This window comes from Macroventuria anomochaeta (genome assembly GCF_010093625.1).
Source record: "Macroventuria anomochaeta strain CBS 525.71 unplaced genomic scaffold BU25scaffold_27, whole genome shotgun sequence".
In the NCBI taxonomy this organism is placed as follows: Eukaryota; Fungi; Ascomycota; class Dothideomycetes; order Pleosporales; family Didymellaceae; genus Macroventuria; species Macroventuria anomochaeta.
This window is the reverse complement of record NW_022985388.1, coordinates 18728-33990: the sequence shown is the minus strand read 5'-3', so window position 1 is coordinate 33990 and position 15263 is coordinate 18728. Positions and strand designations below refer to the sequence as shown.

The 15263-nt window shown below is 50.1% G+C and overlaps 3 protein-coding genes across 3 annotated transcripts; all 3 read left to right on the top strand.

Moving 5' to 3' along the window:
• Positions 1-606: 606 nt before the first annotated feature.
• Positions 607-2209, top strand: BU25DRAFT_300863 (uncharacterized protein; the record flags this gene model as incomplete). Its single annotated transcript, XM_033701985.1, has 4 exons — positions 607-961; positions 1009-1055; positions 1140-1592; positions 1646-2209. Coding segments are annotated over 4 exons (1419 nt in total), but the record flags the coding sequence as incomplete, so codon positions are not given.
• A 7042-nt stretch (positions 2210-9251) lies between these two features.
• Positions 9252-10675, top strand: BU25DRAFT_412853 (alpha/beta-hydrolase). Its single transcript, XM_033706894.1, has 3 exons — positions 9252-9552; positions 9605-10133; positions 10187-10675. Exons 1-3 carry the CDS (start codon positions 9403-9405, stop codon positions 10657-10659), a joined length of 1152 nt encoding a protein of 383 aa, XP_033559231.1. The 5' UTR covers positions 9252-9402; the 3' UTR covers positions 10660-10675.
• A 424-nt stretch (positions 10676-11099) lies between these two features.
• On the top strand, positions 11100-12544 carry BU25DRAFT_346751 (uncharacterized protein; the record flags this gene model as incomplete). Its single annotated transcript, XM_033703115.1, has 3 exons — positions 11100-11319; positions 11523-11979; positions 12043-12544. The coding sequence occupies 3 exons, from the start codon at positions 11100-11102 to the stop codon at positions 12542-12544; spliced, it is 1179 nt and encodes a 392-aa protein (XP_033559230.1).
• Positions 12545-15263: the final 2719 nt, after the last annotated feature.

The window sequence follows — 15263 nt, the reverse complement described above, 5'->3', positions numbered from 1 at the left end:
CATGGCGTTGCGTTGCTGTATCGAGAAGCTGTTTTGTTGTCTTGTTGAGATATATATCATGACTGTGCGTGCTTGTAGGATGGGTGGATACATGGGGCGGGATACAACGGGGAATGAGCTACGGCTTGGGGGTTGTCTAGGTATGTGCTATAGAGCTAGCTGGTGGGATGGAACGGAATACCAAGATCACAGCAAATAATCGCTTGTTGCCCCCTCTTTGCGCATTTTCGTGAATGACGTCTGATTGTGATAGAGAGTGGCATTGTGGCCAAGCACGTATCCATGCAAATCTGGGGTCCGCGGGCAACGGTCCTCCTAAGTGGCGATGATCTAATCGCGTGCATGCTTCAACTCGCAAGCCGCTTATCACGCGCACACCATGTCTTCTCCCCTTTGACATCATCTCAACAACGTCTGCGGACTTTCTAATCTCCCTTTCTCCGTGCCAGGCAACTGCGAAGGACCGGTTTCGCGTTTCACATCGCTGCCCAGACGCCGGAGCCTACCCAGGTAGCTCAAGCCTCGCCTCACGCCGAGACAAGACGACGTCCGACCGCGTGCAGTGCATCTTCCCCTTGTGAGACGCCACGACTCTCTTTTGACACGCTGCTCCCCGCGATGCGGCTCTTCACTACTGCTCTCGCGGTCCTGCCCGCCTTCGCATACGCGCAGAACCTCGACATCACCGTCACCAAGTCGGTTGAGTGCACGCGCAAGACCCAGAATGGCGACACCGTGCAGATGAAGTACAAGGGCACGCTCACAGACGGGACACAGTTCGACTCCAACTTCGACAGTGGCCGGCCGTTTGCGTTCAAGATCGGCGCCGGCCAGGTCATTGCCGGGTGGGACAAGGGCCTGTTGGGCATGTGTATTGGGGAGGGCAGAAAGTTGACCATCCCCCCGAACATGGCGTATGGGAGTCAGCGGGTTGGGCCGATTCCTGCGGGCAGCACGTTGAGTGAGTGTTTCTCGCCGGCGTGAGAGAGTGTGGCTAATCGTGGGCAGTCTTTGAGACCGAACTTCTTGGTATCACGGGCGTGAAGGCTGAGCCAGTTGATGAGACGCATCTTGGCAACGAGCCGGTTCTGCCTGGCAAGCCAACGCCTGCGCATTTGGATGAGGCACCTAAGACCGAGGCAGCGAAGGAAGAGACCACCATGCCTACACCTCCTGCCGAGGCATCCAGTTCTGTGGCATTTGCAGTACCCACTGCTGAACCGTCGAGCATCGCGAGCGCCAAGGGCAAACACCCCCTCGACGGCGAAGATGGTAATGGCGAATGCAACCTCCTCGGCGACTTCGCCCTGCTTGTCCAGGGCGCTCTGGGTCTGCTGGCCGTGTCATCCCTCGCGATCAAGAGGTTGAGGGAACACCCCCGCCGACCGATGAAGATCTGGTTCTTCGACGTGTCCAAGCAGGTCTTTGGTTCCGTGCTGCTGCATCTCGCGAACGTTCTCATGTCCATGTTGTCTTCCGGCCAATTCGACGTTCAAGCCCAGACACAACAAGCAGCACTCACCGCCGTAGCAGCCGAGAAGGGCGATGAGCCGAATCCGTGTTCGTTCTACCTGCTCAACCTAGCCATCGACGTAAGTTCCAACTACCCAATGAAGAACTGTGCAAATGCTCATCATCAATCCAGACAACAATCGGCATACCCATCCTCGTCCTCCTCCTCAAAATCTTCCACCGCGCCTTCCTCCTCACGCCCCTCGCCTCGCCCCCCGAATCCATCCGCAGCGGCAACTACGGCCACCCACCCCGCGCCACCTGGTGGCTCAAGCAATCCATAATCTACTTCCTGGGCCTGATCGGCATGAAGCTCTGCGTTCTCGCCATCTTCGCCCTACTCCCGTGGATTGCGTGGGTTGGAGATTGGGCGCTGCGATGGACAGAGGGCAATACCGCGCTGCAGATTACGTTCGTCATGTTTGTGTTTCCGCTGATTATGAATGCGCTGCAGTATTGGATTGTGGATGGGTTTATCAAGGATCCTGCTGGGCAAGAGTCGGGATACCAGGGTGTTGGAGGGGAGGATGAGGACGAGGATGATGATGAGTGGCTTGAAAGGCAGAGGAGGAGGCGTGAGGCGGGGATTGATGGAGACGACAGTGATGTGGAAGACGGTGAGAGCAGGGGGTTGAAGGAGGCGAATCCTACGGCCGTCCCGGCAAGGCAGCAGTATGACCCAGCAATTGATGGGGAGGGTAGCAGTAGGGAGGCGAGCAAGACTCGAACTGATTAGATTTTGTGGTTTTGGGTTCGGTATCGTTACGTTCAGATTGTCATTACAGCTCAGCATAGCAGCATTCAATATACCCATGCTGCACGTCATTCCTCTCTGACTTACCTTCAACATTTTCATTGGGCCTGACCGGATCTACGAAAGGCCACGTGAGCAGTCTCGTGTCTGGTGGGCGGTCACCTTCAACAAGCCGGACAAGCCTCGCGTAGACTCAGTCCGGCCAGCTGCAGGAGCATTCCACAAACTTCTCAACCAATCTGCCAAACCCGAGGACGAGAGTATGTTAGCGGAGAGTACAACGGCCGAAGCTTGCAATATATTTCACGATTGTGGTATCCGCACCCGCTAGTAGCACCATCGAAAGCCATCTGCGGCCACGTCGTCACTGGCTTTTGACATGTTCTATCGTTGAGGGAATGATTCGTGTATAAGAGGACGGCATGTTACCAATCTTTACCACTCGTACAGTCCGCACACTCGAAATCTTGCAAAGTTGCCCAAGATGAAGTCCACAGTGGGAGTAAGTCCACAACCCGTGGCTTCAACAGGTCGTCACACTCATGCAGATCGTCCTCGCTCTCGTCCACCTCTCAACCGCCTCCTCCATCCTCCTCCATCCTCCTCCCTCGCTAATATAACATCCCACTCGGCAGGCTCACTCTCTTCCCAACAGACTCCTGCCTCAGAGGCTTCGGCAAGGAGAAGTTCAAGGTTGACTTAGCCCCATTCCAGTTGCTACAACGGTGCAAGCGTTGACCAGTTGGTCACTGAGTTCAAGAGCTATGAGAGCACACCTGGTAGGAACGCGATTCCTGATGTTCACTGCATGATGAAGGCGTTTTTCGATGCCAATTGTCAGGGACAAGATGTGTCTAATGTCGGGATTAATAGGGGTTGTCCGCATGCTATCCAGAATCCTAAGAATGCGTTGTCTCTGTTCAAGACGGGAATGAGCTTTTGGTGGGAATTTTGCAATGTTGAGTTCATTGATGCCTGATATTAAGCTGTGGATGCTGCTTTATCGTGGAGGTATGTTCAACCACCCGGATGTGCGGGCGGAGATCATACTAGGTGTCTGCAGCTGCCGACTCAACTTCAAGTCCGTCACTTGCGTGTCATATCCACTGTAGCCGAACCTCGTGCTCCGGCTGCCATACTGCGATAGATATGGTAAACCGTGACTGAGTGAATCCTCTGGAGACATGTGTTGCACAAAACCTGAATGGACGCAACAGCTGCTCTCTACGCCGAAATTTTACTTTTGTGAATTGCTGCTGTCGGCACAGGTGCGACTGTGAGCGATCATCTGAATTGCCAGTAATATGCATATACGGGTACCTGTAGCCGACATAACTCAAAATCAAGTATTTTGGCGCTCTTTATGAACTTCCGAATGGCGGACAAAAGTGTAATCCGGGGCGTATCATTGGGTCCAGGTACCTATAGTACGTTATGTACTTTTCACAGTATATTCATAATGTAGCGCAGGCCGTGGAGTTTCCCGAAAGGGAGCTTTGTAGAATTAGAATTATAATGATTGTCAAAATGTACGAACCCCCCTGAATTTGAAACAGTGATGCAATCGGTACATCTGCACCATGGTAGAGTCGTGCGGACAAGCTTGTGAGTGGCTATTACCAACGTTGATGCCCTGCATGACGTCTACCAAGCTGTCACAACCGTCAACCAGACAATCAGCGACCACTCGGAAGCCTTCGCTTCTGTATGATGTAAAGGACTTCAGTAGCGAGCCAGATTCAGGGAGGTCTATACATTTTGGCAAGCGCCGATATCCACTATGGTCCCACAAGATGAATCCGGAAGGGGCAACCGTTGTAGCTAGCGTGTTGACTAATCCAACCTAAAACCGTCTACCTTTCATCTCAGTTGCTCGGTCCGGTACAAACAGCTTTCTCAATTTGGTGATTTGCGCGATCCACAGAACCAGCCTTATCGTGTGTCGAAACATTACCAAGCTGTTCAAAGCGGGCACGCGCCTGAGCTTGTCCCGAAACGCCACATTCACTGCTTGGCAGTCAGTTCGGTTATGACACAACGTGCGAGCTAGTATTGATAGTGAGACTTCCCCCGCATAGGATGCCGTCCTACCTGCGCCATCAGATAGGAGCGCATACCAGACAAGGGCGGGACTTTCCAGAAGTCGGAAAACTGGCCTTGGTGACGGCGCAGCGTAGTATCAACAATGTGGCTGAGATGCTATGAAGGGTAAGTCAGGAGGAAGGCAGAGATTGTGGACCTTCCCCAGGATTTCTACAGAGTTATAACAGCCCTGTCATGTTCCTTCCTCTCTCGTCGACAGTCATTCGTTTACTACCATTCGTTTCCATCACTCTCCGTCGCAACACACTTTCACTCCTTCACTGCGCTTTGCGGGTTAGACTATCTTCGACTTTCAGAATGCTCTATACATTGTTTGCGAAATGTATGGACCCCCCTAGGTTTTGGCACAGTGACTGTATGTAACACAGTATAGCATGCAGGGCACATACGTGAGTGGTTAATTGTTTTGGTGCCCTAAAGTATCCCACGTTCTGCCCTGCGTCCTACCACCCAGACTGTCACCCATCCTATCAACCAGCCTTAGCTAGCCACTCGGAAGCTCTTGCCCATCCAGGACAGTCAAATCCAATCCTTCCTGGTGGATAGAGACAATGATGCCATCGAATGTCGCGAGGAGCCTCCTCATTCCAATCCGCTTCAGTGTCCATCTTCGGGCAGAAATTGATGTTGGACCCCTTCAGAATAGAACATCGTCCTCTGGGCGACCCGTACCATGGCAAAATGATACTTCTTTGCGTTCTCGAAGTGTTTATTTGGTAGTCTTGAAGTGATCTGGCGTGATTCTGCAGTTCTCATCGTACAACCTTAAAGTGCCGGTGCACGGATCTCGTGAAAAAAGCCACAGACGTGATAGTGTGTATGTATCATAGGTACTTAGTGTGTCTTGTCAAATTTCGTATCAGACGACAAGAGATTGTGTGGTTTTAGGCAGGCTGGATACTGGAACCGATCCGCTTCTGTGTATCCACCCCGACACGAGCGTCTCCACGTCATTTACCTTTGCAAATCCTGAGTCTGCTAAACACCCGCCTCATAACCGTTTCGATAGCATGCTGAAACACGTATACAGGGGATCACAAGATAGCAGTGTCCTCAGTTACATGAGGGACCGAGTACTCGACTCCTGCTGGTAGTGCATGTGGAGCCATGCTCCCGACTGACCGAATCAGGCAGTGTCGTTGGAGCTTGGCTTCTCATCTCGCGAAGGTATATCGGTGTTTGCAAAATGTGCAGATACCCCTTGACCTTGGTACAGTGATACGTACAGTAGGTAAGTACCATGGTTCATGAGGGCGGACAGCCTTGTGAGTGGCCATTCACCACGTTGTTGCCCTGCAAGACATGTACCAGACTGTCAATTCTGTCAACAAAGATAGGAACAGCCACTTGGAAACCTTCATTCTTACATAACGTAAGTCTGTCGCAGTAATGAACCAAGTTCATGGGGGTCTGTACATTCCAGCAACCATTATAATTTAGCATACGCCGTCAATAGCAGCATGAAGTCCCTGGTTCGTAGGTAACAAAATCCTTGCAGACGCCGGAACAGACAAGTCAGCTTCTTCGTTTTCTAGACGACCTTGTGACCAAATCTGGCACCCCTGACGCACTGCTGCACCGTTGCGGCGAGTGCGGAAGCTAACCGATCTGTACGGCGGTAGGCTACGTGTGTTTTATTTGTTTACATGTTGTAATGGCACGATGTTGATCCCAGGTGCTTGGGTGAAAGGAAACGACGCATATGAATCTGGTATCCGCGCTACGGGTCCATCATGATTCATCGCACGCGACTCTCGCGCACACCGAGTGTGGGTTTATCGGCATGAGCAACTTGGACTCGTGTTATTGCCCCTGGTCTGATAGAATACGTTGTGCTTCCAATGCTTTGGGTCATGCAAAACATTTCTAGGAATGATTGGCAAAGCCCGTTAAGTGCCTCCTACCCTGTAATAACCCTACTCATTTGGGCATTTCTCTTGAGTCTGATAGTTCAGTTCCATCCTGTGAAAAAAAATCTGCTAACAGCAGTCTCTGATTCTCTTGCTTTACTTCCTACACGGCAAGTTCACTTCGAACAGATACGCCCAAGCCATGGTAAAAAATGTGTCGCAGCCCCGCAGCGATACAAAAAGGCCGACTCTTTCGACCCTCGGGTCCTAAAGGTTATATATGCCGCAACAGTAATGAACGAGGAGATTCATGCATGTAGTCGGCTTCGAATGCAACTAAGTGAAAACTTTGTACTGCTCCCATGATGATCTCATGAAAACAATAGCCTCCAGTCCGATGAAATTAAGCACTTCTCATGCATCGCCATGATTGACGTGAAACGTGAATGAGGATTTGTGGCGCCAAGCCTACAACGCCCAAATCTTCAAGGATAACAACCACAAGGTGCCATTCTGCCATACGAACATGATATTATCAAAGCAGGACAATACCTTACAGATAGCGCCTATGTAACATGCGAGGTTGCTTGCGTTCTGAAGGTAGAGTGAAGCTATCTGCGAGTACTTGCACGGTGACGCGCATTCCATAATTGTCTATCGGGCATGATGTTGGTCCAAGAGCCACAGACAACATGGCAAAAGCAGTATGGATAACTCCGTGTGAAAGATCCGTCATAAAACCAGCTGTTTCATATCGATATAGCTGTACTAAAAATCGTGCAATCAGAATAAAAATGAGTCTGACATTGCTCTTGTCACGGTTGATTGCATCATATTTGCTGAAGTCCACTTCGATAGATCTCATGATCCGGCATAGTGAACTTGACCTCCATACGACCTAGATGATTTCAACCTCTACCTCGTAACAGTCTCCGTATTTGAATAAGGACAGCTTCTCAAGCAATCTTTACCTTAGCCTGTCAGAAGTGTGACTTTCCAAATCCTGAATATTGGAAGACGAAAAGGCGTCATCATCATTCGACAGTAGGTAATTGCGGAAGACATATTCATGTCTTGGGACGTCGCCTCCCTCACAACAGAACGCTAAATGTTTCCAAGTAATTGTACACAAAGTCCTTATTGTTGAGTTCTGTAGCGGCGTGGGCCACTGTAGTACACTGATAGCTACGGTAAACGATAAAGTAGGACTATCGGGTCGATGGAATACTGCGCTGAGTTGCTATCTAGCTAGGATAAGACGATATATACTGGCCCTGACGCTGTCAGTAAAAACTAAATGACCACCTTCGTTACCCAACGAACTGCCGAGGTCCAACAGCTGATGAGGTCGCGCAATGTAACCCAGCCTTTTGCGACAGGCCTTGGGTTTATCGATACGTTGCTGCAACCACGTGCTCAGCATTTCGTAGCCCTCTTCACAGTCAGTAGTGGTGCACCATCTGTATCGGGCATCAGGCGAGTCGTTGCAACATATGTCGACAGTGGCTGAGCACTTCTCTGGAAGTGCATCATGAGGGTGGTGATGCATCTGCACCCAAGTGACATCCCTGTTCGCTGTATCGTTGGGCAGGTATAACTCGTACATACTGACGAAGAGCGGATGGCATTCCCTAGTGGTGTGTCCCATCACATGAACATACAGTTGCATGTGACACTCGGCCTCGCCTAAATAACCAGTCCTACCGCCATAGACTATCGCACAAAAGTGGCATCCTCCTTTAGCTGATTCGAGTAGACATTTGAGGATCGGGGTTGAGGTAATACCGAGGGTTGTCTTTGTATGACGTCTCTTCCCAGAAGCAATCCTGAGACTACGTGGTAGCAACACACGCGGTAGGAGAAAATATGCCCACCGCCAAAAGTCCTTCACAACAGCACCCTTAGCCTGCAACAGCCTTGCTTGAATCAAAGAAGCAAATAAGCTAGATTGTAGAGGATTACACTGTCTTTCCTCTTCAAGAGAAAGTAAACCCTAATATTTTGTTGTTATTATGTTATAGTCGTGCAACCAGGAGGCAAGGTGTTGGTGTTCGCAGTTTTAGTAAGGGAAAGTAGCTGTTCGCGGTGGGCTTATTTTCCCGCACCGCGTGCAACAGTACGACAGAGCGCAAATAGCTAATGTGGTGTTATATGCATACTACGACTAGGGCTGGTGTCCATGACGAGATGTGATTCTGAAGATGAGAGAAGTTGGAGCGCTTACGTGTATAAAGAGATTCGGGGCCCGGCTCAAGGTAGCAGCAAGGCAGCTCAGCCTTGCCAGTGCATGGGGAACGTGGTTAGGCGATTGACGCCATGAGTAAAACGGTGGATACCGAACAATGGCAGGTCGCCAGACCAATTGTACGCCTGTTTCGCCGTTACAAGGGAACCTGGTAACGATGTTGTTCATGCAGTGCTAGAATATCATAGTAGAGGTAAGCGCCCCGCCTGTGCACAGATTTGATCACTCAATCCCGGCACCTGGGCATCGGAACCACTGGCTGTCACTCGCAGCATTCTGAGGATTTCTCATAACGGAGTTGGGCGCAGTAATGATGCGCAACATGGGTGTAAATAGGTGGGGATTTCCACGTATGCAGGTGCGGCAGCACCTTCAGCCTCTCGTAGCGACAGCGAAGAAGACTGCCGCAGGATTCATGATGGTTCTTCTTGAGGCTAACGCCAACACAGGTGCTCTAATTGTTGCTACGGTCGGTATCAAGCGAATGTTTCTGCCCTTCCAGGCCTCCGGAGAAGACTGGGATGGTCCTATAGGTGCGCTTTTGCGACTCCAGTGGACATCATCGACTAATCATTGTGGTTATTGACGGAGGTGCTTCTGATTGTATCGTAGGCCTTCAACATAAGTGATGCAGCTCAAATGGTTTCTGTTGTTCGAGAGGGCCGTGGGGGAGAGGGTTGGCATCCGGGAGCGCCCCGCCACCTCGCCGACGCAAGGCGCTAGGCCTTGCGTATTCACCCTCGGCCGTTGGGCTTACGTTTAGCGTGGTCTCCTCATTGCCGGTACACGACCTCTTCCACCAGCGCCCACGTGCACTAAACACGTCGATTGCTGGTAGCGGCGGCGTTCCTCCCGTACAAAGTCGCGCCGGAGCTCTCTTTCCCTCTCGCAAAGTCTTCTATCCAAGGCGTTCGCAGTACTTACAACTTTGGGCCACAATGCTCAGCCTTCGCACTTTTGGTTGTCTCACATGTTTGACGCAAGTCGCTGTTCTGGGATGCAATGTGCAGACCAATAGCTCCCATCTGAAGGACTTTGTTCCAAAACGCGAGGTACTCTATGTCGGTGGACGATACACAAATATCATGGCAAGTCTTCAACTCGACTAGTTCTGAATTGCATCTTAAGACTGGAACTTAGGACAGTGCAATCAATTCCACATCACTGGCTATGGTTGGACAGATCTACGTCGAGAAGCTCTCTCCTAATCCAGCCCCGGCGAATCCACCACTTCCCATTATCTTCATTGCAGGCGCGGCTCAGAGTGGTACCAACTTCCTTGACACTCCAGATGGGCGGCCAGGATGGGCATCATATTTCATTTCCAAAGGTCACACAGTGTACCTATCAGACCAGCCAGCACGCGGCCGATCCTTCTGGCTTCCCGACCAAGGAAGTCTCGGAACCATTGGCTCCCCCAATTCTGTCTCTGACATCTTCACCGACGTAGCAAACAATGGCAACCAATGGCCGCAGGCGAAGCTTCACACGCAATGGCCTGGCACTGGTCGCATTGGCGACTCGACTTTCGATGCTTTTTACAGGAGCCAGCTACAGTTCCAAACCGACCGCTTCATCAGCGAAGAACAAAATGCGCAGGCGTATTCAGCTCTGGTAGACCTCGTAGGCCACTGTTATATAATCAGTCATTCTCAGGCGGGTGCATATGGTATGTTTCTCTAAACATTGTTTGTTTCACGGAAGCAGTTGACAATTGAGTAGGTTGGAGGGTTGGAGACATGCGCTCAGACCTCGTCAAGGGCATTGTGCAGCTCGAGCCGTCTGGTCCACCGTTCACCCTCCGTCCACCGTTTGGAAATGACCCAGCTTTCGCTTTTGGCCTTACCGATCTCGCAATTGGATACGAACCATCTGCAGGGAAGAATGCTGAAAAGATCGAAACGGTTATTGAGCCAGCGGTTGACGCCGACCACAACGAGTGCGTCATGCAAAAGTCTCCAGCGAAGCAATTGACGAACCTGGCCAGAATTCCAGAACTTGTTGTCACTGGCGAAGCATCGTTCCATGCGCCGTACGATTACTGCACTGTCAAGTACTTGGAGCAGGTCGGAGTAGACGTGGAGTATGCGGACCTGGGCAAGGAGGGCATACATGGTAACGGACACATGTTCTTCATGGAGAAGAACAATCTCGAAATTGCAGACCGCGTGTATCAATGGTTGCGTAAGCACTAGTTAACGTATAAAGGAGAACTAATGCTCTTGGCGGACATGCTTGCGATTCCCATCGATTCAGCCAATCTGATGCAGTCGCTTGCCTGTGACATAACGGGCGTAAAATTGACCCGAAGTCATCGCATCCTCTGAGCGCCGTCAATGTGGTTAGTACACCATCCTGCATGTCAACACGAAAACGCACCATAAATATAGGTTTGCAGCCTGCTTTACAAGGGACTTGCTGCAAATTTGTTGTTACACGGCCTGATTGAGAAAAGAACGGCGCTACAGAGTTGCAGTACATTCATCGCGGACACCTGGCGATGCGCGTAAACGCGCATCTATCTTTGAAGCTACGACTTAAATTGGGAGCGCCCGCCCAGCCACCCACTACTAGCACGACCCGCGTCAAGCCCAACCTCGCATGTACCGCATCCCAAACGCCTATTGAAGCGACCATGACAGGCTCTAGCGCGGAGTCGCCAGACTATCTCGCCAAGATGAATGATCCAGGGTTGGACCAGCGCGTCAGTATCGCGTTCATCGTGATTGATACGTTGTTCCTGCTGATGTTCTACGCGAGTCGGTACTTCAATCATAAGGCTGTAGGAACGCCTATGTTGGTATGTAACACGTTGTGTTATGTGCTTTGTATGGGGAGTGCGGCAACAGGGATCTGTGAGTTCTTCCCTTCATAACTTCTGGCATAAATCGTGTGCTGTGGACTTGGAGAGGACGATCCATCAATACGAAAGAAGAAAGAAGTGTACACATCGACATTCACCAGGGCTCGAGGTGAAATTGATAAACATGGAGCTGCTGTGGCTGGCATCAAAACTGTGATATTCAAGGAGTGAATAGCGGATACTGACGCTCGACAGTGATGGTCAAAATAGGCGGCGTAGGGTACCATGTTGCTGCCGTCCCAGTCACCACATTTCAGACCTGGCTGCAACTTTCCAAAGTCCTCGAGTTCACCTACACACCGGCCGTCATGTTTGCCAAACTTGCCGCTCTATTCCTCTACCACCAACTGTTCGAAGTCACAAGTTACCGCCGCATCATCATTGGTATCGGCGTGATCATTGTTCTTCAAGGTGTAGTCTCTCTCATTCTAGCGTTTTCGATTTGTCGGCCTTTCAGATACTTCTGGACCCAGGCGGTTGATCCGGACGATGGGACTTGTGGAGACGTGATGCTTTTTTACAAAAGCTACAGCATTCCTAGTCTGGTCACCGATGTAGCGATGCTGGTGCTTCCGTGGCCCATCCTCTTCAAGTTGCACATTCCCACGGCAGAAAAGATTGGCCTCATACTGACCTTTCTGGCTGCTTCGCTGTGAGTTGCCTACCTTGCCCCGGCGTGGGCCTGCGATTCGGGAAAATGATTGACATGACACAGGGGCATCATAACATGTGCGCTTCGCTTTGCAGTCTTCTTCACCGTGCCGCTCTTCTCCGATCCAACGTGGTACGCTTCAGGTGGTCCCATGATCTATGCTCTGGTCGAACCCTCCATCTACATGATAGCTAGTATACTGCCTACTACGCGGCATCTTTACCGGCGATTTCGCACAAAAGCGCGGCATGCTACGCAGTCGCGAAGTTGGAGAAGCGATGGTGGTCCGAAGGACAACAGCGGTCTTGATCAACCGGCCGAGCTCGAGCGCATTAAGAACAGTAATCCGAGTACTCGGCGAAACAAGCAACATCTCGATACGTGGCAGACAGATACATGTTCGTGTCAAGAAGAATTGACGTTGGAGGATCGGTATCAGACTCAGCAGCAGTGGAAGGTTCGAGACAGATCTGGAGTCGCTTCGTCACCGAGCGCAATAGAAGAGCATCCTTCCACAAGCAGCGGGACTACAAGGCCAGTTCAGGTCAGAACAAGAGTGATATAGTTAATCCTGCCAGTTGCATATCTGCTCTTTACCTTAGAAGAGCAGGCTTTTCTACTCTGTTCTTGTACTATAGCTCTAAGAAATATTTACCAAGTTGAAATAAACTGCTGCTAAGGGAAACTCCTCCATCCTATGCTTGAGTCCACTCGAGTCAATTCCTTTGAGTAGCCTACCTCCACACGACCCTCACGAGTAGGATCCGACTCGGTCGTTCGACCGCAACTTTGGCCCTGATTCGTCCCCTTCGGGCCTAGCGGCAAATTGACCCCTTTTTGTAGTCTATTTAGGTTTAGCTCTGTTGTGGCCTAACGGGCATATCCTCAGAATTACACTTATTGTCTCTTTGTCATGTCATGTACCTATATACATTTTTTGAGAAGAAAGAAAAAGATTGTATATCCTCTTTATCTAATTGCCTGCAGTGTTGATAGAGGACTTCTGCAATGACCACGTGGATGTAACGGGCTACGCCTGGTTAGCGCCTTGGCTAGCGCAAGCCTGAGCGCTTAGTACAGCTGGGTGCCAACACACGGCCGGCAGAACCTCATTCAACTCATCTGATCTTATCTGGCGTCTACCCTCAGGGTCAGCCCCTTACACCTACAACCATATCCACCCCAATACTGATGTGGTTCCTGAAGGTCTCAGCACACTGCTCCTTGTCTATTGCAAACTACCTCCTTGTCACCTGGACAAGGGTACTTCCAATTCCCCTCCAAAAGGGATACTTAATGATTCTGATACTGTAGTTTAGATAGAGTAGTTTTTCTGTATCCTTTTGTACAAGACCTATAGGCGTTGTTGAAGTCGTGTCTTAAGCAAAGCTCATAGACACTATTCGATTGGTTCTGTTACGATCCTACGTCCCACAATAGGACGACAGGCAATAAGTAACCACCAACCAAACACGGAAGCCTGGGGGAAGGTGCAGCAAGGCAAGGCCACCCGGCCGGCGCCTAGGGGATTGCGCTCAACCAAGCTGACCCACGTGACAGAGCTCGTCAATGAGCAATGTCACGTGAGCGCTCGTCAACGAGCATGGTACGATGCTCGTTGACGAACTGCAATCCATCCGGATTGGCCAGGACCAACTCTGCTCGTCAACAAGCGGATCTGGTGGACTGTATATATATGTGTAGGAACACAACCCTTATGGTTTGTGTTCAACCTCGTCAATTAAGTTTGTCATTGGATCTCAACCAACCTTCAAGCTAGACAGATTGCCTGTACTACTCATTGTTACCCCAAGCCATCGTTAGGTGTTTCACCCAGGCAACTTACCCCTACTGTTCCAGTACCAGAGCTCATCCTCAAGAACCAATTGAATAGTGCTTACGAGCTTTGCTTAAAGTACGACTTCAACAGGTTCTTGGGGATGAGCAGAGGTACAGAAAGCCGTCAGGGGTTGGTTATCACTGAGCACGCTTGGAGCGGCAAAGGTTTGACTGTGATAAACCGCTGTGATAATCAGGGGGTAGTTGTCTAGTCAAAGACCATGACGACTGGTTGCAATGAGTAGTACAGAGTGTACTGTCTGGCTCAAGAGCAGGTGAGATTCCAATAACAAAGTTGATTGACAAGGTTGAACACAATGCCATAAGGGCAGCGTGTCTACTTGCTTATATACTTGACAGGAGGATTGATTGTACTGCTCATATCAAGTATTGTCAGTGACTTGATACTCGGTCCAATCAAGCGTTGTCGTCGTGACCTCAATACTTGGTCCTTGGTGTCCTATTGATTGTTGTTGACGTGGGTCCTCTGCAAGTGGGTTGGTATATGGGTCTGTGACAATCGTTTGTGTACGAGATCCATGTTGTATCCACTGCAGTCCTTTTTGTACAATCTTGGTTTGTATAACAGATATTGCGAGTGTTGATTATACTGGGTATCACTGACGTGGCTTCACAGCTTGGTCAATCAATACTGCAGTTCCTTGGCTGCTCTTGTCTTGTTGCGTAGTCCTGTTTGTTCAGTGTTGTTTTGCGAGTTGTTCATGGATTGTAACACAATCATGAAGCCTTTCTCATCCATATTGTATGTGTGCTGTGCCTCAATGTTGTAGTATTTCATCTTTCCATCCAGCAACTTAAAGTAACGCGTATACTTGTCAGCAGAGTCAGCGGTGTGGCGATTGCAGTCCATTGAAGTGTGAGCCTCTCATTGTTGTGGTGGATAAAGCGGTCAACCCAGCTTTCCAAGACAGGCTCTTGAGCAATATTGCTTGCAAATTCTTGAACTATCTTGCGTGTAGGTGGAAGATGATCCTCTGTAAGCTAGTCAATATACTGCACAAGCTCTGCTTCTTGCTGTGGTTGAAGTTTGCGACATGTTATTGCATCCTCTTGATGCGACAGTGTTTCAAGCTGTACCTTGCATGTCAAAGTTGAGCGCACAACACCATGCTTTTTTGCTATCTTTGTCCATGGGATTTTGTTGCCTTGAGGTATATTTTTAACTTCTTCAACTGCTTCTTTGATACCTGTCATGGTTGTTGAGCTATGGTGTTGAGAAAAAGTGCTGCATATTGTGTTTGCGCGCGTTGGGTGACGGCACACGTTGGGTGCATGTGCACGGTAAGGCAACAACACCCACAAGGCTGACAAGCTGCGCCATTGTCTGAACATGCGGCTGAATGCCAGCGCGCCTATGTATCAAAGGAGCTCGTATTTTTTGAGCTATGGCCTGTGCGCAGAACACCAAGCTATGCTGCCTGTTC

Coding starts and splice junctions, on each gene's coding strand:
- BU25DRAFT_412853 (XM_033706894.1), top strand. CDS start 9,403: ATGCTCAGCCTTCGCACTTTTGGTTGTCTCACATGTTTGACGCAAGTC. Junction 9,553..9,604: donor GACGATACACAAATATCATG/GCAAGTCTTCAA, acceptor ACTGGAACTTAG/GACAGTGCAATCAATTCCAC. Junction 10,134..10,186: donor TTCTCAGGCGGGTGCATATG/GTATGTTTCTCT, acceptor ACAATTGAGTAG/GTTGGAGGGTTGGAGACATG.